The sequence below is a fragment of the Crinia signifera genome, chromosome 4 (genome assembly GCF_055691185.1).
Source record: "Crinia signifera chromosome 4, ASM5569118v1, whole genome shotgun sequence".
NCBI classification, from domain to species: Eukaryota; Metazoa; Chordata; class Amphibia; order Anura; family Myobatrachidae; genus Crinia; species Crinia signifera.
In genome coordinates this window covers 143,492,040-143,516,144 of record NC_139220.1, presented here as the reverse complement: position 1 = coordinate 143,516,144, position 24,105 = coordinate 143,492,040, and the positions used below count along the sequence as shown (strand labels likewise).

Below are 24,105 nucleotides of genomic sequence, written 5' to 3'. Positions count from 1 at the left end.
AATTGGAAATGTCAAAATGGAAGCATGTGTACACCCCATTAGAGTTATATCCATGACCAAATCCTCCTCTCTCCAAGCATATGGTAAAATCAATATCTGCTTAGTATTGATGTAAATTTTAAACCCAATGCCAAGACCTCAAATTTAATTACAAAATAAGCAACTTTCTCCGTCTCTGTTAGTGTAGTCAGAGCTCTTCAGTTTGTTTTGCATCTTATGTGTTTTCGTGCGAAAACAGGTTATTTTTCTCATGGAAAAAAATATATTTCCATGTGTATTTGTTAAACAAATGGCTATCCGTGTTCAATAAGTCAGACTTTATCAATCATTTCAGAATTTCCAATGTTATATGTATTGCTTTACTATGGTTGACTTTTTACTGTACTGAAAACTTGCTTTTAGCCTGCAAATGTCAGGGAGTGATCACTTTGGCAGCCCTTCATACGTTTCCTGTTTTTGGTCACTTTTCTGGCTGTTTTATACAATCAGGATGTAACTCCTGTGGAAATTAGTGCGGATTTACAGCCCTACTTACTCAATGGAAACTTTTAGTTTAAATATGTTACTTGTGTACCCTTCATTCTATCACAATTAGTTTTTCTCTCTTTTAACTATCCCAGGTAGAATTTAATCAAAACTCTGAATCTTTATACTTTAATGATGATCAGAGGCGAATAGATTACATATTAGTCTATGAAGATGAGACCCTGAAGGAGCAAAGCAAGAATACAAAGAAATTCTTCTATCTTAAGCAACAGGTATGATAAGTATAGTTTATTTTTACTTTATAGCAACCTATGCAATCTGTTTGACAATTCAAAGAATAGTTTTTTTTTTTTTTTTAAACAGATTTAAGCCCTAAGTTTTAAAGGGAAGTTGGATCCTTTTAGACCTCTGCAGATAACTCCACTTTGTTGATGTGTGTGCTTTGTGGTATCAACACTTACAGAAAACCACAAAGTTTTGAAATAATGCTTGCTATAGATTAAGATGGTTTTTCCTAATAATATTTGGCATATTTCATATGCTGTGCAGTGTATACTGATCTTGGAGATTTAGTAGTAAAAACAAATATTATACATTAATCACTTCTCAGGATAATGTAAAATATTCGGTACTCTTTACCTAGAAGGGCGCCAGCGATTGGAATCACGGGGGTAAAATCGCGGGCATCGCGGGTAAATCGCGGGTACATAAAAATCTGCTGCCCGCGATGACCGCGATTTTCCCATAGGGAACAATGTTAAAAAGGCTGATTGACCGCGATTTTCATGTAAAATGCCTCAATGCCCGCGATTTGGCCATAGGAATCAATGTTAAATGGGCTACAGAGCCCAAATAGGCACAATTAACCCTTAAATGTCCCCCCAAATTTTTAACGCCACCCCACGATCCACGCCAACCCGAAGCGTGGCGAGCGCAGCGGTACGCGTCCTCCGACCTTTTCATGCCCTACTATCCACGTCGGCGTGGAGTTGAGAATAGAATAGTGTGGCGAGCGGACGCGGATACCTTCACAGGTAAACGCGTCCCTTCGCGGGCTTCACAGGTGTCCGCGTGGCCACGGACACCTGTGAAGCCCGCGAGGGGACGCGTTTACCTGTGAAGGTATCCGCATCCCCTCGCGGGGCTCGCTGCGCTCGCCACGCTTCGGGCTCGGTGGCTCGCTGCGCTCGCCACACTATTCTATTCTCAACTCCACGCCGACGTGGATAGTAGGGCATGAAAAGGTCGGAGGACGCGTACCGCCGCCCCTCGCGGGCTCGCTGCGCTCGCCACGCTTCGGGTTGGCGTGGATCGTGGGGTGGCGTTAAAAATTTGGGGGGACATTTAAGGGTTAATTGTGCCTATTTGGGCTCTGTAGCCCATTTAACATTGATTCCTATGGCCACATCCGGTCCATTGAGGCATTTAACAGTAAAATCGAGTCGGTCGGGCCATTTAACATTGATTCCTATGGGAAATCGGGTGCATCGCATCGCGGGTACATTTATGGCCGGCCGCGACGCGACCGACGCGATTTCCATGTTTAACATGGGTTTCAATGGGAAATCGCGGGCATCGCGTCGGTCGCGTCGCGGCCAGACATAAATGTACCCGCGATCACCACGACGGGCGCCCTTCTAGGTAAAGAGTACCAAATATTCATTCCATATTGGATTTGTTCTATTTAATGGGTATTTATTGTCCCTGTGGATCATTGCTGTTTCCAGAGTTTTTCTTTATTGTGTATCCTTTTGCACTGGCAAACGCAAAGTTTCTTGCCTCCTTCCCAGCTAGCAGCTCAAATCATAACCGCAATAATAGTAGTATATACTGCAATACATACTTGCCTACTTCTTTTTTTTTTTTCTTCTAATCTCTGGGAGAATCTTGGAGAGGAGACAAGATAGTACATGTAAGGGGGGGCGGGACAAGGCTGATGTCACTAAGCCCCACCCCCTCGGTAGTCAACACACAGCAATTTGCAGGTAGACAGATAAAATGACACGATTTGCATCATTTTAACCCAGCCTCCCTCGCCGCAGAACTGCAAAACCAGATGTTTGATGCAGTGGGAAGGGGGTGCGGGGGGCTCTGGAGCGATGTGGGAGGATTGCCCACCCCCCAGGGGGCCAGGAGGGGGACCCAATTTTCGAGAGCCTCCCAAGCATTCTGGGAGGGTCAGAAAGTATGACGCAGTGTGATCAGGTGCTTCACATAAAGGGAAAATTTATTTCAAAGGATTTAAAAAGTGTATTGTTATTTTCTATAAAGTTGATCTGTATAGACAGCAGCAGGTAGAGCAATGTGATTGAGATATGATTAATTGATGTGATTCCACAAAGAGAATGATTGATTACAAGACCATAGTCTAACTGCGCTTCATAATTGTTTGGCTGGTTGACATGGAAGAATTTGACACTACACCATGGTAAATGTAAAAAATATATATTTACATGAAGGGGAAAATTCACTACGAATACGATGCGGAGTAAGCTATGCCATGGTAGGGAATTACCAGTGAGCCTGTGAATTCGCCAGCTGAGGATCACGTTAATATCTCATGGACAGCTTAGCAGGCTCACCTCTGATCTTTTCACTGCTTCATACATACTTCCCACTAGACCTCTCCTGCCTCTCAACGACTCCCTGTCCACCTCCTCTATTTTGGCATACCCTGATTGACTTTCACAAGCTTCCCATGAGCTACTTCTGGTGTGCCCTGTGCATCTGCCGCTCTCCTTCCCCAGTGATTTATGGGACTTGCAGTCGTTGTCAAACATGACTCCCTGCCCCATCAGGTGTGGTCGTCCAGCACACACTGAAGCCACACCTCGCAGTTGTGGGGTGTCACACTGACCTATTATATTTTTGAGGGATACTGCAAGTTTACATATTACGCCTTTGCAATTAATATGCACAAGTTTTTAGTTTGATTGTACTGTGTTATAGTCAGACTGGGTTCTTCTCTGAGTATATTAAAGGCCATTTTTGTAGTTGTAATGACAGGGGTATTTTGTTTTCCACAAGAAGAAGTGCAGTCTACTGTACACAGACCATTGTAAAAATAATGAACTTGTTGAGATCTCTGATTTTGCATATAGGGACATATTTAACAATCATCCATTTCTGATACGATAAACTTAATGTGACCTATGGCACATACAGTAAGACAGGTTAAACCAGCTTCTCTAATATCGTAATTACTTCTAGTTAACTAATACAAGAGGATACAATAACCTCTAGGTATTACATTGCTAGATGCATACTGTATATCAGGCATTCCCAACCATGGTCCTCAAGGCACACCAACAGTGCAGGTATTGTAGATATCCAGGCTTCAGCACAGGTGACTTAATTAGTATCCGAGGGATTCTGATTAAACCATCTGTGCTGAAGCCTGGATATCCCTAAAACCTGCATTGTTGGTGTACCTTGAGGACCGTTGTTGGGAATGCCTGCTGTGTATATTATGGTGTGCTCTATAATATAACTCATGTGTGTAAAATATTCTCACTATACCTCTCCTGTGTCTAATATAGGGTTACCACCTAGGACCTTTTATTCCGGACACATGTTAATTACACAGGTTCTGTAGCAGTTTAAAATCAGGTGAAGTGGAGTCTTGAAGTCAGCCAGCCACAGAACCTGTGTAATTAATATGTGTCCGGAATTAAAGGGACTAGGTGGTAACCCTAGTCTAATATATATATATATATATATATATATATATATATGTGTGTGTGTGTGTTAGGGTTACCACCTAGTCCTTTTAATTCCGGACACATATTAATTACACAGGTTCTGTGGCTGGCTGACTTCAAGACTCCACTTCACCTGATTTTAAACTGCCACAGAACCTGTGTAATTAACATGTGTCCGGAATTAAAGGGACTAGGTGGTAACCCTAGTGTGCGTGTGTGTGTGTGTCTAGCGTCCATTTGTTTGTCTCCAAAACACTGCCATCTGTAAATAGCAAGTGGAACTACATCTCTTCCTCTCTCACACATGCACATACCGAAGGTGGCAGACTAGCTTTCAAAGCATTTGTTTCTAGCAGGATTACTAGTGATATCGTATCTAAGTGATTTGGCTCAAACGTAACTTTTTTTTATATAAATGCACATCTTGGATGAGACTGTTCTAAGTTAATTGCAAATATCTGTAACCTGCCAGAACTACAGATTTGCATTATTCATTGTAGTTCCTTAGCTTAGCATTATAAAGAGTTTAACAATGTTGTTTTTATACTCTGCACTAAAGCCTGCATTGAACAGACAAAGTGAACAAAGTTTAGCCGGGGAATTAAGGAATGGTAAAAGACAAAGCTATTTGTTTTCCTTCATTTTAAGCTTGAAACACTGTTTGTGTTGTGCAGTGTGTTCTACCAGGTTAAGGGGCCCATTTATCAAACTATATTTGCGGCTAAATCCCCGAAAACGCACGTTTTCGGGGTTTAGCCGCAAATATAAACTATTTCCTAAATGTATCAAAGGGGGAACGCATCTCCGATCCCTGCAGCACCGCCGGCCTCATCCCCCATAGGTTTCTATGGGGGATGCTAAGCTGCCCGATGTATTAACATCGGGCAGCCCGGCATTGTAGCCCTGGGCTATCGCCATTCTGATATGGCGATAGCCCATTGTAGCCTATGGCTACACTTCGCACTGCCCGAGCAGGGCACTGCGATCAGAGGGGTCGGCTGGGGTCAGCGCATAACCGCGCATGCGCTGAACTCCCGGCTTCCGGGTTAGGGCTTCGCAGGGACGGGCTCCTATCGGAGCCCTGTCCCTGCGCCATTAAAAATGATACATTCCCCCGATATGATCGCATTTTATAATGCGATCCTGGGCGGTAATCGCTTTCTAAAATGCGATCTTGATAAATGCGCCCCTAAGTGCACAGAGCTATTCCATTAGAGTCCAAAAATCAACCTATAGGCAGCCCGAGCACACAGAAATTACTGGTAAGTTGACAAATGTTGTTGATTTTGTTCCACCAACTGTAGGAAAACCACTGTCAGTCAGTGGCAGCAAGATGTGCATTTTAAAAATTTTAATTTTAAAGGTGTAGTGTGGAGCCATGGCACCCAGAGTAAGCTCATGTCCTCGTGCTCCGCAGAAGGAAAGGGTGTGGCCAAACAGTAGTACCCCTATTTCATATTAACCACACAGTAGCACACTTTTTCACATTACACAGCACATAGTGCCCCTTTTTCACATTCTTCTACACAGTGTTGCCCCGTACATGCAATGCCAACATTGGTAGCGCTGCTTATACATGTAATGCCCACAGAAGTAGCACTGCTTGCACACAATGCCCACAGTATTCGTGTCCCTTACACTCATAGACGGTGATTCTGTTTTTCTGCTTAGTGAGCCTTCTAATGCTGCACACCAGGCATGACCTGTATGCCCCCCGCCACGGTCTGCACATCTGTCGATTTTGCAAATGGCTGTTTTGCATAAACATCCATTCACAGGGTAGCAAATGGGGCAAAACCATCCAATGGTCGCCGATCATCAAATGATTTTTCCACTGCTGGCTAATCTACCTCAGTCTGGGCTAACTTAGACTTGCAGCGTCCGGGTCTGAGAGCTGGGCGACTAACTTCCTGTGATGTCAGCCACCCGGCAAGCAGCTGCCTGTGTTTGCATGGTGATGCCCAGCATTTTCCTGGGTAAACCCAGCATTTTTGTGTGCACGCTCAGGAAATACTGGGCATTCCCTTGCAAGTGCCCCCTGGAAGCCAACATGTGCCAAAAGGCAGTATTTCATGCTCTACCATCCACTAGGAGGGAGAATAGAATAGTGTGCGCAGTGAGTCATGTGAAGGGGGTGCGTTGCACCGATGAGGTGACATGTCGACATTCAGGGCAAGAAATGTGAAAAACCCAGGTTGACTTATTTCAGGTGTCAACCTAGGCCAGATCGACCTTGGTTTGGTCAACCCAATGACCCATACCCATAATGCCCATCATAGTAGCACCCCATATCCATAGTAGTAGTAGTAGTAGAGCTGCTTCTACACATAATACCGGCAGTAGTAGGAAACAAGTACCTGTTTTTTTTTTTTTTTCAAAAATATTTTTATTAATTTCTCATAGCAAAAAGAAATATATGAAATACAGACATATAGGGAAATCCCGACCGATATGTTAAGCAAAGAAGCATATATGAGAATATATTTAAATCCAAGAAAAGAGATTGCAAAATCGCTAACATGTAGAATAAAAGATATGGAGAAAATGTATACATTTTTCAAAACATCAATAACATATAGTCAAACTGTGTAACACCAAAAAAAAAAAAAGATGGAGGGTCAGCTGGACATTTCACAAAGGCTGATTTGAAAATGAATTGGCAATTGGCATCATTTCCAGCCATTACCCATAACCAAAATGTATGTGAAACAAAACTGGGAACGCGCACAATAGTCTTCCCCAACCTATACACAAAACAATAAATAGTAACAAATAAATAACATTTGTAATGCCTACCAAGAGCCATAGGTCTCTGATCCATGAAATCATCTATCCAACCATCTCAAGCGGGGAAAAAAAGAAGAAAATTGGAAATAAAAGGAAAATAGAGCAAAATATAGGGAGGGCAAGAATAAGAGAAGGTGGAGAATGAAGAGGTAGATAAATGGGTTAGGGCCAGATGTATCAAGCTTAAAAAAAAACACTTAAAAAATGCCCAAGAGACATTACATCTAAAAAGAATGCCCAGTATTCTCCCCGTACTTGCTTGGGTTTCCTCCTGGTACTCTGGTTTCCTCCCACAATCCAAAAATATACTGGTAGGTTAATTGGCTCCCAACAAAATTAACCGTGGCAAGCAGCTGCCTGACTGTGTTTGCATGGTGATGCCCAGCATTTTCCTGGGTAAACCCAGCATTTTTGTGTGCACGCTCAGGAAATACTGGGCATTCCCTTGCAAGTGCCCCCTGGAAGCCAACATGTGCCAAAAGGCAGTATTTCATGCTCTACCATCCACTAGGAGGGAGAATAGAATAGTGTGCGCAGTGAGTCATGCGAAGGGGGTGCGTTGCACCGATGAGGTGACATGTCGACATTCAGGGCAAGGAAAGTGAAAAACCCAGGTTGACCTATTTCAGGTGTCAACCTAGGCCATATCGACCTTGGTTTGGTCAACCCATTGACCCATACCCATAATGCCCATCATAGTAGCACCCCATATCCATAGTAGTAGTAGTAGTAGTAGTAGTAGAGCCGCTTCTACACATAATACCGGCAGTAGTAGCATCGCTTGCACACAGTGCCCTTAGCTACCCACAGCAAAAGTGCTGCTTAATGCCCACAGTTGCAATAGTAGTAGCATTGCTTGTACATCATGCCTATGGTTGCTGACAGTAGAAGCACTGTATTATGCTCCCACACTTACCAACAGCAGTAGCGCTGCTTACACGTAAAACCCACAGCTGCCGGCAGTAGTGCGCGCTCTCTCACTTTATTTACCTCCAATCTCCTTAATTTTATCAGCCCTGCTCCTTTGTAGCCCCACCCCCTCTTTCCTGTATAGCTCCACCCCTTCACAGGCCTTGCTGCTGATGTGCTCACAGGGGGTTGGGAGCTGGCTCCACAGCCTGTCATGCAGTGAGATAGGTGCTGCCGCAGAAGACAGCAGCGGGATGCACTGCATCCTCTGCTGAGCTGCTAGCGCTGACCCTGCCATTTCTGCAGTGCGCTCCTGGTTCTGTCACTCCAGTGGAGCCGCCATAATGCACATGAGTTGTGCATACAACTAACTAATGAACGACACTGAGTTGAGCATAAGCAAAGATCTTTCTGATGTCAGATAGATCTCTGGAACCAGGTAAGGTTGGGCTTGTATAAATGTGCACTTACAGTGATGACTACTATTTCAACAAGCCCAAGTATAAGGGAAGTGCAGCAGCTTAGAGGTATGCAACTCTGGAAGAAGGCGAGTTTTGAGTTCCGCACAGAGTTCTTTCCTCTCACAAGGAGTTACGCTCCAGAGTGAGCGGATACTTCCTGTGAGGGGTGTGGCCTGAGTAGCCTAAACCAACGATAAACTAATTTCTGCCCCTTTCTGGGGCAATGTTTAAGTTGGTGGTGCTCCCCAGAGTCCAGACATAGGTGGGATCGGAGAAAAGAAGACTCTCTTTTGCTGGTGCACTCTTTAGATTTGTAACGAGTTACAAATTCATTACAAATCTAACGAGTGCCCCAGCAAAAGAATCTTCTTTTCTCTGATCCCACCTAGGTATGCAACTCTGTCTATGGGTAAACATCCTCATTTCTTACAGCAATGTCACCTCACTATTTGCTTGTGTGCAAATCTGAATCCGCTCAAATCTGTTCTGACCCAGTGTGATTTAGGTCACTTGGACACCCGTTGTGAAATTGGGTGTTGTAACTATTTTTATTTTTTTAATCTGATATTTCTTTTGCACATGGGGGTTTGGGACATTTAACAAACATTGTAGTTTTCAACTGCACTGTATAAGACGCCTAATGTCATAAATTGACTAGTGATATTTTAAGCATATGTAGAAATCTTTGCCAGTAACACAGCTATTCCTGCTGCATTTGCAATTGCCTTTTTTTCCCAAGTGTACTGTGTGGTCTAAGCTAATAGATGTCATGGGAACATGGAGAATTGAGCATTCTTTTTGTTTTGGGAATGGGAAAAAAACACTAGGAGCTTTTTTTAGTTCTGACCATTTTTGAAATCACCGAAAACCTTTTTTTTTTTTTTTTTTTTAATTAATGCTATGTATTGAGATTACTTCATATTTTAAGACTGTACTCTTACAATTATTCCTGATTTAGATTAGAATATGTTTATATTTAGCAATAAAAGGCTGATTTGCATTTTTTGTTTATTTAAACTGCATTTCAGGTTGAAAGTAAATGTTTGTTGGTACTTGTTTCCTAGCACGGCACCACGGATTTTGATTGTATTGATCGGGTCGGAAAAATCGCGTCCATCGCATGCCAACCAAATCGCATGCGATGCGATCGACCCGATTTTTACATTGGAATCAATGTAAAATGGTCCCTGAGACCCGATTTTACATTGATTTCAATGTAAAAAGCCCCCAAACCCCCCATTTTAATATCAAACCCCCCCTGATGGTTGAAATGGCCCCCCCATTGTTAAAGCCACCCCACTATTGACGCCAACCCGAAGCGTGGCGAGCGCAGAGAGCCCGCAAGGGGCGGCGGTACGCGTCCTCAGACCTTTTCATACTCCCACTATCCACGTCGGCGTGGAGTTGATTTTATATAGTGTGGCGAGCGCCCAAAGCGTGACGAGCGCACGCGCATAACTTCACAGGTATACACGTCCCCTCACGGGGCTCGGTGGCTCGCTGCGCTCGCCACACTGTATAGGATCAACTCCACGCCGACGTGGATAGTGGGGGTATTGTAAAGGTAGGAGGACGCATACCGCCGCCACTCACCACGCTTCGGGCTGGCGTCAATAGTGGGGTGGCGTTAAAATTGGGGGGACATTAACCATACTTTCTAACCCTATACAATGAGAAATTGGCCATATTGGCCCATTTTCCATTGTTCCCTATGTAAAATCGGGTTCATCAACCCGATTTTTAACTTTAAAATTTAATTTAACATTATTCTCTATGGGAAAATCGAGTTGGTCGCGTCGCAGCCCATTATAATGGCCCGCGATGGACCCGATCAACGCGATTTTCTAATTTAACATTATTCTCTATGGTAAAATCGCGTTGGTCGAGTCGCAGCCCATTATAATGGCCCGCGATGGACCCGATCAACGCGATTTTGGCTTTCACCGGCAAATACACTGGTGATTGACATAAAATCGGGTTGATCGCATGCCTTAAGTACCTTAAACTTAACTGCGATCAACCCGACGGGCGCCGTGCTAGGAAACAAGTACCTGTTTGTTTTTTTCAAAAATATTTTTATTAATTTCTTATAGCAAAAAGAAAGATATAAAATACAGACATATAGGGAAATCCCGACCGATATGTTAAGCAAAGAAGCATATATGAGAATATATTTAAGTCCAAGAAAAGAGAATGCAAAATCGCTAACATGAAGAATAAAAGATATGGAGAAAATGTATCAATTTTTCAAAACATCAATAACATATAGTCAAACTGTGTAACACCAAAAAAAAAAAGATGGCGGGTCAGCTGAACATTTCACAAAGGCTGATTTGAAAATGAATTGGCAATTGGCATCATTTCCAGCCATTACCCATAACCAAAATGTATGTGAAACAAAACTGGGAACGCGCACAATAGTCCTCCCCAACCTATACACAAAACAATAAATAGTAACAAATAAATAACATTTGTAATGCCTACCAAGAGCCATAGGTCTCTGATCCATGAAATCATCTGTCCAACCATCTCAAGCGGGGAAAAAAGAAGAAAATTGGAAATAAAAGGAAAATAGAGCAAAATATAGGGAGAACAAGAGAAGGTGGAGAATGAAGAGGTAGATAAATGGGTTAGGGCCAGATGTATCAAGCTTAAAAAAACACTTAAAAAATGCCCAAGAGACATTACATCTAAAAAGAATGCCCAGTATTCTCCCCGTACTTGCGTGGGTTTCCTCCTGGTACTCTGGTTTCCTCCCACAATCCAAAAATATACTGGTAGGTTAATTGGCTCCCAACAAAATTAACCCTATAATGTCTGTGTGTGCATGTGGTAGGGAATATAGATTGTAAGCTCCACTGGGGCAGGGACTGATGTGAATGTTCAACTATACTCTGTAAAGAGCTGCGGAATGTGTATGCGCTATATAAGAAACTGTTAATAAATAAATAAAAAGACGTTTGCCCATACAGCCGTTTTGAGCAATTTTTCAGCAGAAAATCACCTAGTGTGTATGCCCCCCAGATTGCTGACTAGCGATGATGCGCGCTCCCGCATCATCGCTATCAAGGTGGTTCATCTGCTGGTTTTACCAGCAGATGTAGCGATGATGGGTGGTTTACCATCCATCATCGCTGTGTGTGTACACTGCCGGGCTGAAAGATTAATCACTTTCAGCCCCGCTGCCAAACACCACCCCGCCCCCACCTGTCATAATACTCACCCTGTCCGAGTGCTGCTGTGCCGGCTCCACACGTCCTGCTCCCGAGTCCCCAGCAACACTTCCTGCTTGCTTGCCCCGCCCCCTTGCCCTGCTCACCACTGAGCACTTCTCCCTCCAGCCACCCGGCAACACACTCTGCTGGCACCACTGGGCACCAATGTTACATTTTTAAAGCAGTAATGTATACATTGCTGGCATATGCCAGCAATGTATATATTTCTGGCACCACTGGCCACCAATATAATGTAACTTATAAGCCAGTAATATATACATTGCTGGCACAGGCCAGCAATGTTTATATTATTGGCACCTCTGGGAACCAATGATTATTAATTTGCTTGCTGCCCACAAATAATTATGAATTAGCCATTTATCACTGCCCACCAATGTTAATTATCACTGCCCACCAATGTTACTTACAAGTCAGTAATATATACATTGTTGACACATGCCAGCAATGTATATACTGTATTACTGGCGCCACTGGCCACCAATGTTACATTGAAGCCAGTATTCCTAGTTGTGCACATGGGCGGGATTTTGACCAGTCGGAGAAGAGTGAGGTGTTGTTTACCTGTTCGCTGGGCTCCAAATATACACAGCCCAGTGATCAGTTCTGAATCAGGCCCCTAGAACAGAAATGCACTGAATAAAATGGCCACTGCTTCCACCCTTGGAATTCAAACTCAGCCCATTATGTAAATAGCCTTTTATATGAAAGATTTGAAGTCTTTCACCTCCTGACAATCTCTCGCTCTTTGGGGAAAATAGCTCAGTGTGTACGCACTACTTTGGTGACAGATAAATCTATCAGAGATTTTGGCAAAGACTTTTGAAATGAAAATCTTCTAGTGTGTATGGGCCATTAGAAGCTTGAACAGAGATGAGTTTGCAATGTTTGTTTACCATTTTCCAGGGAACTATGGGGGTTATTCTAGTTCATTATTTCTGACAAAATCCTTCTTAGATGGACAAAACCATGTGCACTGCGGGTGGGGCAGATGTAACTTGTGCAGAGAGAATTAGATTTGGTGGGGTTTTTCTTCAAAGTGAGATCTATATTGCAGTGTAAAATAAAGCAGTCAGTATTTTCCCTGCACAGAAACAAAATTACTCACCCAAATCTAATTCTATCTGCACATGTTACATCTGCCCCCCTGCAGTGCACATGGTTTTGTCCATCTAAGAAGGATTTTGTCAGAAAGAATGAACTAGAATAAACCCCTATGTGAGGAAGTTCATTGGACTGCTAGATTTACGTTCAACTTTCCGTGAGATATTTTGTAGGTGTCTTGTTGTTTTGGAGTGACACGGTTGGTGGCATCTAGGCCTACGTGGTGTGATGGGTAGGGTAGTTGAAACCACTTAATGAAAGGCTGTTTTGATAGTCTGGTTCAGGTGCGATACAGCCGTCATGTTTATAAAGCTGGCTGCGGCCAGCGGGGTCCCTGTACTGAATAGAAAATAACTAGCGCTATGCGCGTGGCGGCGCGGGAAGCGCTAGTTATTTTCTATTCACTACAGGGACCCCGCCGGCCGCAGCCAGCTTTATACACATGACGGTGCCGCAGGTACCCCTGCGGCACGGACACCCCTGACCACTCCAGCAGCACTGCAGGGACGCCGGGGCCGCAAGTTTTTTCAACAGGTACCACCCCCCTCCCCCCGGCACCGGGGCGCCCCCACCCCGACTCGCCTGGGGCGCTCCGGTGCCTTGCACCGGCCCTGCTTGGATATTGCTCCCTTGGTCAGGGGATTTATTTATGAAGTATTGCTTTTCAAAGCCACTGTATCTTACTTGGTATAATTCACTTGATTTGAAAGGATAATTATAATAAACCAGGTGTGTTTTATATTTAGTATTACCTCCTTTTAAATCCAGTGACCAAAACAACCAAAGATGTGATGGATTTGGAAATTGGCATTTGGTACATTAAGTTCTGTCTCCTATGAAATAGTTTGATTTCCAAAGTAATTTTGTATGAAACTTAACAATCGCCTTAGTAAGGTAAACTCTATTACCTAAAATAACAATCCTTAACATGAATGTCTGTCTGTCAATAAATTCGAAACTCCCTTTGTTAATGAAGGTGATTCTCTGTGTGATGCACAGGACATTTACAAGTATGTGAACGGTTTCTATCCCACAAATATTCACTATAGTTATTTTAAAGCCGCAATCATTTACTCTGGGGGAAAAAAAACAGGTAGATTTTGCCATGTAAATGATTGCCGTTTAAAATAAATAAAAAAAAGTGAAAACTCTCAAAAAATTTCTCACTTTCTGATTCTCATACCCTATTATATTTGGCCCAAAGTACTAGCCAACCAGCTCCTAACAGTAATTTTTAAACACAGCCTGTGGCATGGTAATTGTTAGTTGGTATTTTATCTCTGTCCACTTTATTTCTGTCCAAAGTTTAGTATATCTGCCGTAAAGGTTTTAAAATGCAATTCTGAGTCTGTGCATTACTCAGAAGCCAGTATTCAATGCTCCCGATTCACTGGGTTTTTGTCGGTGAATCGGGCTGTTTTCACTCCTTGCGGTGAATCTTTTTCACTGATAATCTGATTCACCCTTTTCAATATTCACTGTTTCATGCTCGCTGCAATTTGCTGGTGTATTTCAATGGGGTTTTCACTGGGATTTTTGGCATTAAACTGTAGTTGCCATTCTCTTGACCATTTCTCTAATCTGCCTAGATCCTCAATCATTTGTTTTACCCCTCCTGGTGTGTCTACCCTGTTGCATACCTTTGTGTCATCTGCAAAAAGGCACATTTTACCCTCAATTCCATTTGCAATATCACCAATAAAGATATTAAAAAGCACCGGTCCAAGTACAGATCCCTGGGGTACTCCACTTGTAACCTTTCCCTCCTTTGCCTGTACTCCGTTTACTACAACTCATAGTTGCCTATGACTGTGTCAATTGTGATATTTGCAATATGTGTCTGATACTCCCGCTAATTATTTTGGGAGTTTTTTTTTTTTTTTTGCTTTGCTTTTCCAAATTCTCAATAAAAATGACTTAATTAAAAAAATATATATTTTCACTGCACACTGGTCCCACTCATTACATTACATACATTACATACCCATGTCCCCTGCCAGCTCTCCCAGGGGGCAGATTCTGCTGCCAGTGTCCCCAGGAGCCCTCCTTCTCCCTCACACATTCTGGGCAGGCACGGAGGCTTCCTTCTCCCTGCTATTCGCTGCGGGGGTTAGAAATCGCCGTCAGGGGCAGTGAGCCCTGAAGGCGTTGAATAGGGTGAGAGGGAGGGCTGGCAGCGAATGCTCCAGCCCTGCGAATGTGCAGCGCATCCTAAACAGGATTCGCTGCACATAGCGATATTTCACATTGAATACCTGCCAGAGTTTTTATTAATTCTAGAAGGAATGGTATACACAAGAGAAAAAGTACTTGAGCTCCAGAAAACAAAATATATTTATAATATAGAAATAGTTCAGGGACTGAAATGTATGTAAATGGTCCATGCCTCATACAGTCGATGGCCCATGAGAAAAATGGTGAATATTACAATTTCGTATACTTAGCCGCCCCCTCATAACACTCTCTTCTAGCAGCCTAACCCTAACTCTCTGGCATACTTGCATTCGTCATTCTGACCGCATTCCCTTGAACATTTCTGTTGAGCATTTGTAGTTTACTGGTCTATCAGCTTTTACAGTTGTAAAGGTTACATATTTCTCTACCATGATAAATGGAGGCTTCAGATCACCCACATTTCTTTTTTTCCTTATGATCGATATGCTACTACTATTCAATATGCTACTCCACAATTCCTGTTAAGATTTATTGCGTTTAAATTCAAATGACAGTTTGTAACTTGTGTAATGCAAGCTATGGCTGGTTGTATACTGCTTAATCAAATATTCATCACTGGTGAATTTTCTGTATATTTTTGTAATGTAAAGTGTATGATGCATTTTTATGCAGGCTCAGAAGTATCCTGCTTTCTCACAACTTCAGTAAATGTTCTCATTGAATGATGTGGTTTCTAAACATGAATATATTTAGCTCTAATTATATCATTGCCTTGTATTGCGGTGTATAGTGAAATGCCTCTGGGGGTTTTGCTGAGTTGTATTTTTTATTTTTTTTGTCTCTGTAGTATAATTAGATAAAGGGTTGTGTCTTTACCACCAAGTAAAGCAAAATGTATCCTGTTGCCACCTGTTACCATCTCAAGGGTATTGCTTGTATATATATGATGTTATTTTGTTGTTTGTACATATTTAAATATACCTTTTCAACAGGCTTGATATAAAAACAAATGTATTTTAGTATATTCTTCGGCTTTGATACAAACTAGCGCATGAGGAAGTTCGGTTTACTAGACAAAGTATATTTTGCTTAACAGTAGACAGCATTCACACTTCAGAGTTCTGATCTATGTGATAAACCGAGAGATTACTCATAACGAAGAACAATATCATATTGAACACTACACTTTTTTGTTTTTAGTGAAACTATGATTATCTGTAATTCTGACCACTTTTATAATATGATGTATAGAAATTGTTTAAATTGGCACAAAATAGTTTTAACTGCTTTATCCTCAATTGTTAAGCGAACAAGAGCAGTTAACAAGTTTAGTTCCTTTTGGCAGCCTGATTAACCCCTTCATGACAGAGCCAGTTTGTGCCTTCATGACAGAGCCCTTTTTTTCAAATCTGACATGTCTCACTTAAGTGGGGATAACTTTTTTTTGCTTTTACTTATCCCAGTGATTTTGAGATTGTTTTCTCGTGACACATTGTACTTCAAGTTAGTGGTAAATTTTGGTCGATACAGTCTGTGTTTTTTTGTGAAAAATACCAAAATATCGTGAAAAAATGGAAAATTTAGCAATATGCAAAATGTCACATTTTCTGCTTGTGAGACAAATAATCATACCACTCAAAATAGTTAATAACTAACAAAGACCATATGTCTACTTTATGTTGCAATCATTATTTCAACTTCCTTTTAATTTTTTTGGACACTAGGAGGCTTCAGATATGACTAGCAAATTCTCAAATTTTCAAGAAAATTTCAAACACTGATTTTTTTAGGGACCAGTTCAGTTCTGATGTGACTTTGAGGGACTTGTATGTGAGACACCCCCATAAATGATGCCATTTCAAAAACTGCACCCCTCACAGTATTCAAAACAGCATTTTGGAAGTTTGTTAACCCTTTAGGTGTTTCACAGGAATTAAAACAAAGTGTAGGTGAAATTTCAAAATTTCTTTTTTTTTGCAGAGTTTCAATTTTAATACATTTTTCTAACGAATACAGTAGATTTTACTAGAGAAATGTGACTAAAAATTGATTCCCCCAATTCTTTTGTTTTCAAAAATATCCTATATGTGGCCCTAGTGTGCACGTTGACCAAACCACAGGCTTCATAATAGAAGGAGCACCTACTTGATTTTGGAGCCTCCTTTTTATGAGATTTTTTTTTAGGCACCATGTAGGTTTCTAGGCACCATAAGTGCTAAAAGTTAGGAACCTCCCCCACAAGTCACCCCATTTTGCAATCTACACCCCTCAGGGAATTCATCTAGGGGTATAGTGTACATTTCAAACCCCCAGGGGTTTCACCAATTTTGGTACAACTGGGATGTGAAAATGGAAAATTACATTTTTTTACACAAACATGCAGTTCTGGCTCAAAATTTTTCATTTTCACAAGGAATGAAGGAGACAAAGCACCCCAAAATCTGTGCCCCAATTTCTCCCGAGTACGGCAATGCCTCACATGTAACCAAAAAATACCAGTTGGGCGCATGGCAGGACTCAGAAGGGAAGGAGTGATTTTTGGATTTGGCAGCACAGATTTTGGTGGAATGAATGGTGGGTGCCATGTTGCATTAGCAAGACTCCCAAAGCACCAATACAGTGGAACCCCCCCACAAGTCACCCCATTTTGCAAAGTACACCCCTCAGGGAATTCATCTAGGGGTATAGTGTACATTTCAAACCCCCAGGGGTTTCACCAATTTTGGTACAACTGGGCAGTGAAAATGAAAAATTACATTTTTTTACACAAAAATGCAGTTCTGGCTCAAAATTTTTCATTTTCACAAGGAATGAAGGAGACAAAGCACCCCAAAATCTGTGCCCCAATTTCTCCCGAGTACGGCAATGCCTCACATGTGACCAAAAAATACCAGTTGGGCGCATGGCAGGACTCAGAAGGGAAGGAGTGATTTTTGGATTTGGCAGCACAGATTTTGGTGGAATGAATGGTGGGTGCCATGTTGCATTAGCAAGACTCCCAAAGCACCAATACAGTGGAACCCCCCCACAAGTCACCCCATTTTGCAAAGTACACCCCTCAGGGAATTCATCTAGGGGTATAGTGTACATTTCAAACCCCCAGGGGTTTCACCAATTTTAGTACAACTGGGCAGTGAAAATGAAAAATTACATTTTTTTACACAAAAATGCAGTTCTGGCTCAAAATTTTTCATTTTCACAAGGAATGAAGGAGACAAAGCACCCCAAAATCTGTGCCCCAATTTCTCCCGAGTACGGCAATGCCTCACATGTGACCAAAAAATACCAGTTGGGCGCATGGCAGGACTCAGAAGGGAAGGAGTGATTTTTGGATTTGGCAGCACAGATTTTGGTGGAATGAATGGTGGGTGCCATGTTGCATTAGCAAGACTCCCAAAGCACCAATACAGTGGAACCCCCCCACAAGTCACCCCATTTTGCAAAGTACACCCCTCAGGGAATTCATCTAGGGGTATAGTGTACATTTCAAACCCCCAGGGGTTTCACCAATTTTGGTACAACTGGGCAGTGAAAATGAAAAATTACATTTTTTTACACAAAAATGCAGTTCTGGCTCAAAATTTTTCATTTTCACAAGGAATGAAGGAGACAAAGCACCCCAAAATCTGTGCCCCAATTTCTCCCGAGTACGGCAATGCCTCACATGTGACCAAAAAATACCAGTTGGGCGCATGGCAGGACTCAGAAGGGAAGGAGTGATTTTTGGATTTGGCAGCACAGATTTTGGTGGAATGAATGGTGGGTGCCATGTTGCATTAGCAAGACTCCCAAAGCACCAATACAGTGGAACCCCCCCACAAGTCACCCCATTTTGCAAAGTACACCCCTCAGGGAATTCATCTAGGGGTATAGTGTACATTTCAAACCCCCAGGGGTTTCACCAATTTTGGTACAACTGGGCAGTGAAAATGAAAAATTACATTTTTTTACACAAAAATGCAGTTCTGGCTCAAAATTTTTCATTTTCACAAGGAATGAAGGAGACAAAGCACCCCAAAATCTGTGCCCCAATTTCTCCCGAGTACGGCAATGCCTCACATGTGACCAAAAAATACCAGTTGGGCGCATGGCAGGACTCAGAAGGGAAGGAGTGATTTTTGGATTTTGCAGCACAGATTTTGGTGGAATAAATGGTGGGTGCTATGTTGCACCAATACAGTGGAACCCCCCCACAAGTCACCCCATTTTGCAAAGTACACCCCTCAGGGAATTCATCTAGGGGTATAGTGTACATTTCAAACCCCCAGGGGTTTCACCAATTTTGGTACAACTGGGCAGTGAAAATGAAAAATTACATTTTTTTACACAAAAATGCAGTTCTGGCTCAAAATTTTTCATTTTCACAAGGAATGAAGGAGACAAAGCACCCCAAAATCTGTGCCCCAATTTCTCCCGAGTACGGAAATGCCTCACATGTGACCAAAAAATACCAGTTGGGCGCATGGCAGGACTCAGAAGGGAAGGAGTGATTTTTGGATTTGGCAGCACAGATTTTGGTGGAATGAATGGTGGGTGCCATGTTGCATTAGCAAGACTCCCAAAGCACCAATACAGTGGAACCCCCCCACAAGTCACCCCATTTTGCAAAGTACACCCCTCAGGGAATTCATCTAGGGGTATAGTGTACATTTCAAACCCCCAGGGGTTTCACCAATTTTGATACAACTGGGCAGTGAAAATGAAAAATTACATTTTTTTACACAAAAATGCAGTTCTGGCTCAAAATTTTTCATTTTCACAAGGAATGAAGGAGACAAAGCACCCCAAAATCTGTGCCCCAATTTCTCCCGAGTACGGCAATGCCTCACATGTGACCAAAAAATACCAGTTGGGTGCATGGCAGGACTCAGAAGGGAAGGAGTGATTTTTGGATTTTGGAGCACAGATTTTGGTGGAATGAATGGTGGGTGCTATGTTGCATTACCAATACAGTGGAACCCCCCCACAAGTGACCCCATTTTGCAAACTACACTCCTCAGGGAATTCATCTAGGGGTATAGTGTACATTTCAAACCCCCAGGGGTTTCACCAATTTTGGTACAACTGGGCTGTGAAAATGAAAAAATACATTTTTTTTACACAAAAATGTACTTCTGGCTCAAAATTTTTCATTTTCACAAGGAATGAAGGAGACAAAGCACCCCAAAATCTGTGCCCCCATTTCTCCAGAGTACGGCAATGCCTCACATGTGACCAAAAAATACCAGTTGGGTGCATGGCAGGACTCAGAAGGGAAGGAGTGATTTTTGGATTTTGGAGCACAGATTTTGGTGGAATGAATGGTGGGTGCTATGTTGCATTACCAATACAGTGGAACCCCCCCACAAGTGACCCCATTTTGCAAACTACACCCCTCAGGGAATTCATCTAGGGGTATAGTGTACATTTCAAACCCCCAGGGGTTTCACCAATTTTGATACAACTGGGTAGTGAAAATGAAAAATTACATTTTTTACACAAAAATGCAGTTCTGGCTCAAAATTTTTCATTTTCACAAGGAATGAAGGAGACAAAGCACCCCAAAATCTGTGCCCCCATTTCTCCAGAGTACGGCAATGCCTCACATGTGACCAAAAAATACCAGTTGGGTGCATGATAGGACTCAGAAGGGAAGGAGTGATTTTTGGATTTTGCAGCTCAGATTCTGGTGGAATGAATGGTGGGTGCTATGTGGCATTAGCAAGACCCCCGAAGCACGGTGAAATGATGAACCTAATAATCCATAGATGTGTGGTATATTTTGAAACACTCCTTTATACATAGGCCGGGTTTGTCGGGGCAAGTTTCACAGTGGAAAATAGTTTCCTTTCTTATTCCCTTTTTATAGCAAACTTTGCACCTTTTTTGTGTCCTGCCCTTTCTTGCAGTGGAGGGGATTTCGTTGGGAAAATGCTGCCCTGGTACAATACGGGGGCCAGTACTAGAAGTACTGGGGCCCTCTGCCTGCTGGTTCCCAAATATTAGGCCTTTTATGACTTCCTCTTGAAAGTGCATAAATGTCCCCCTCTGGCCGGTAGAACGGAATAGCACGTAAGCGTTATACAGTGCCATCTGGATGATATACACGGCCAGCTTCTTGTACCAGATATTTGTTTTCCGCAGGGCACTGTACGGCTTCAGTACCTGATCTGAAAGATCCACTCCGCCCATGTACTTATTGTAATCTAGGATACAATTTGGTTTTGAGGTGTGGGTACTGGTACCTCGTACAGGGATGGAGGTGGTACTGTCTCCATGAATTGTTGTCAGTATAAGGACATCCCTCTTGTCCTTATATTTGACCAACAACATATTTTCGGTGCATATTCCCCTGCTTTCACCCCTTCTCATTACTTGGGCAATGTGCGTTTTTGGGAGGCCTCTTTGGTTCTTACGCACAGTACCGCAAGCTGCTGTACCTCTTGAACCAAGGGCCTTAAACAGGGGGATGCTGGTGTAAAAGTTATCCACATAGAGGTGATAACCCTTATCCAGGAAGGGGTGCATTAAATCCCAGACAATTTTTCCACTAACACCTACGAGGGAGGGGGGGCATTCTGGCGGTTCAATTCTTGAATCCTTCCCTTCATATACCCTAAACTTGTGGGTGTACCCTGTGGTGCTTTCACACAGCTTATACATTTTTATGCCATACCTTGCCCTCTTACTGGGAAGGTACTGGCGGAATTTAACCCTTCCTTTAAAATGTATAAGGGACTCGTCGATGCTAATACATTTATCAGGGATGTATAGCTCTGCAAATTTGGCACTGAAATGATCAATGACCGGCCTGACTTTGAATAGCCTGTCAAAGGTGGGATCATCTCTGGGTGGGCACTGTGCATTATCGGTGTAATGTATAAATTTATGGATTGCCTCAAAACGAGTCCGAGTCATGGCCATACGGTAAAATGGGGTGCTGTACAGAACATCTGTACTCCAATATTGCCTAATTTGTGGCTTTTTTACTATGCCCATATGAAACACCAGACCCCAAAACGTCATCATCTCTACTGCATCTACAGGGGTCCACCTAGCAAATGATGACGTGGGGTTTTGAGCAATAAACTGCTGGGCATATAAATTAGTTTGGTCCACCATTAAATTTATAAAATCATCAGAGAAAAATAATTTGAAAAAGTCAATTTCTCTGAGACCTGTGGAATCAAATTGGATTCCTGGCATGGCCAAAAACTCAGGAACCTGGGGCTCAAAATTGTCTGGTGGTGGGGTCCATACAAGATCAATTATTGGGGGGGGGGTCTCAGCTGCTCTACGGGGGCGTCTTTGAGGGGGTCCCTCATCACCAGAGGAGGAAGAGGAGCTTAAGACGAATCCTTCAAATTCCCCGCTTGCCTCACTGGCTGTGTCAGAATCAGAAGCAAGCATGGCATATGCCTCCTCCACTGAATACATTCTTCTGGATGACTGGGATGACATTTGGGATGACATTTGGGATGACATTTTTATTTTTGTGTTACTGGTAGTGAAATGTTTCAACACGTGTATAGTGTAGGGGGGGGTACAAACTTTATTTCAACCCGGGGGGTATGTAGTGTGTTGTGTGTATGTAGTGCAGAACAAAAAAAATACTTTATACAAAAAAAAAAAAATTGAAGGGGTTAAAAAAAAAAAAATTGAAGGGGTTAAAAAAAAAAAAAAAAAAAGGTCCTGCGCCAAAAATTGAGCACAGATGTTGGTCAGTAACGTCTGTCACTGAACAGCGCTCAAAGGCAACAGGAATTTGATCAAAAAAAAAATAGATCAACCCTGTGCCGAAAAAGCTGATCAGTGATGTACGTCACTGATCAGCGCACAGTGGCCACAGGACACCCACAAAATCACAGTGTGTGTAAAAAAAAAATTAAAAAAAGACCACACAGCACCCACAAAAAAAAAAAAAGGTGATCAGTGATGCGACACTGATTACCAGTGAGGGGCAGCAGGTGCACAACCTTTGGTGCAACTGGCAGCAACTGACAGGTATATATAAAAAAAAAAAACCTCTGCGCCCCCAAAAAGTTGCTGATCACCTCAGATATAGTGATCAGCACAAAAGGCGGGGGTAGCAGACACAAAATATACACTCTCTATCACTCTCTGTCACTATCTCTCTCTATCTCTCACTATCTATCACTATCTATCACTATCTATCACTATGACACTGCAGCAGCAGCACTGACAGTTATATATATAAAAAAAAACCCTGCACCCCCAAAAAGGGGGGGTAGCAGACACAAAATATACACTCTCTATCACTCTCTGTCACTATCTCTCTCTATCTCTCACTATCTATTACTATGACACTGCAGCAGCAGCACTGACAGTTATATATTAAAAAAAAAAACCTGCACCCCCAAAAAGGGGGGGTAGCAGACACAAATCTCTCTATCTCTCACTATCTCTCACTATCTATCACTATCTATCACTATGACACTGCAGCAGCAGCGACAGTTATTTATATATAAAAAAAACCTGCACCCCCAAAAAGGGGGGGTAGCAGACACAAAATATAGCTCTCTCTGTCACTATCTCTCTATCTCTCTCTATCTCTCTCTCTCTATCTCTCTATCTCTCTATCACACTGCAGCAGCAGCAGCAGGAAGTCTCAGGAAGTCAGATCCAGGAAGCGTCCAGCACGCTACAAGCAGTGATCAAGTGATCAGGTAAGGTATTTGCAAGGATCAGGTAAGTATTAGCAAGGATCAGGTCAGTATCACGACAGATAGGCACGGTGACCACTCTGCACGCTACTCCAGACCGGAATGGCGTCTGCAGCGCAGTCACCGTTAGTTTAAATGTCGCGCCTTGGCTGTGATTGGTCCGTGGGTCCCACGGACCAATCACAGCCTTGGGGGCAGGTGGGGTGAGGGTGGGGTGAGGTGTCATCGTCACCGATGACCCCCTCATGCCCCCTGACGCCCGGCGGTGATTGACACCTGTGTTACCAAGCGTCTGATTCGCTGGTAACACAGGAAACCGCTATGAATGGCTGTTCACACTGAACAGCCAATCACAGCGATCGCCGACGGGGGGGCGACATCGCAGCCCCCCCTGGGCATGCAGGGACATGTCTGCTGTCAGGGACAGCAGACATCGTCCCTCTGTCACTGCGTCTCGAGACGCAGTGACAGTTTAAAGTCATGACGTATATATACGTCATGTGTCGGGAAGTACTTCCCGGCCATGACGTATATATACGTCAAATGTCGTGAAGGGGTTAATGGTAGCATGATTTGTGTGAAAGCT

At 42.8% G+C, this 24,105-nt stretch overlaps 1 protein-coding gene across 1 annotated transcript in view; it reads left to right on the top strand.

Moving 5' to 3' along the window:
• Positions 1 to 24,105, top strand: part of ANO6 (anoctamin 6) — a 115,403-nt gene that overhangs the window by 19,921 nt on the left and 71,377 nt on the right. Inside the window, exon 3 of the mRNA XM_083182656.1 lies at positions 621 to 758. Within this exon, the coding sequence (XP_083038782.1) occupies positions 621 to 758 (138 nt within the window). The remainder of the gene's footprint in view (positions 1 to 620; positions 759 to 24,105) is intronic.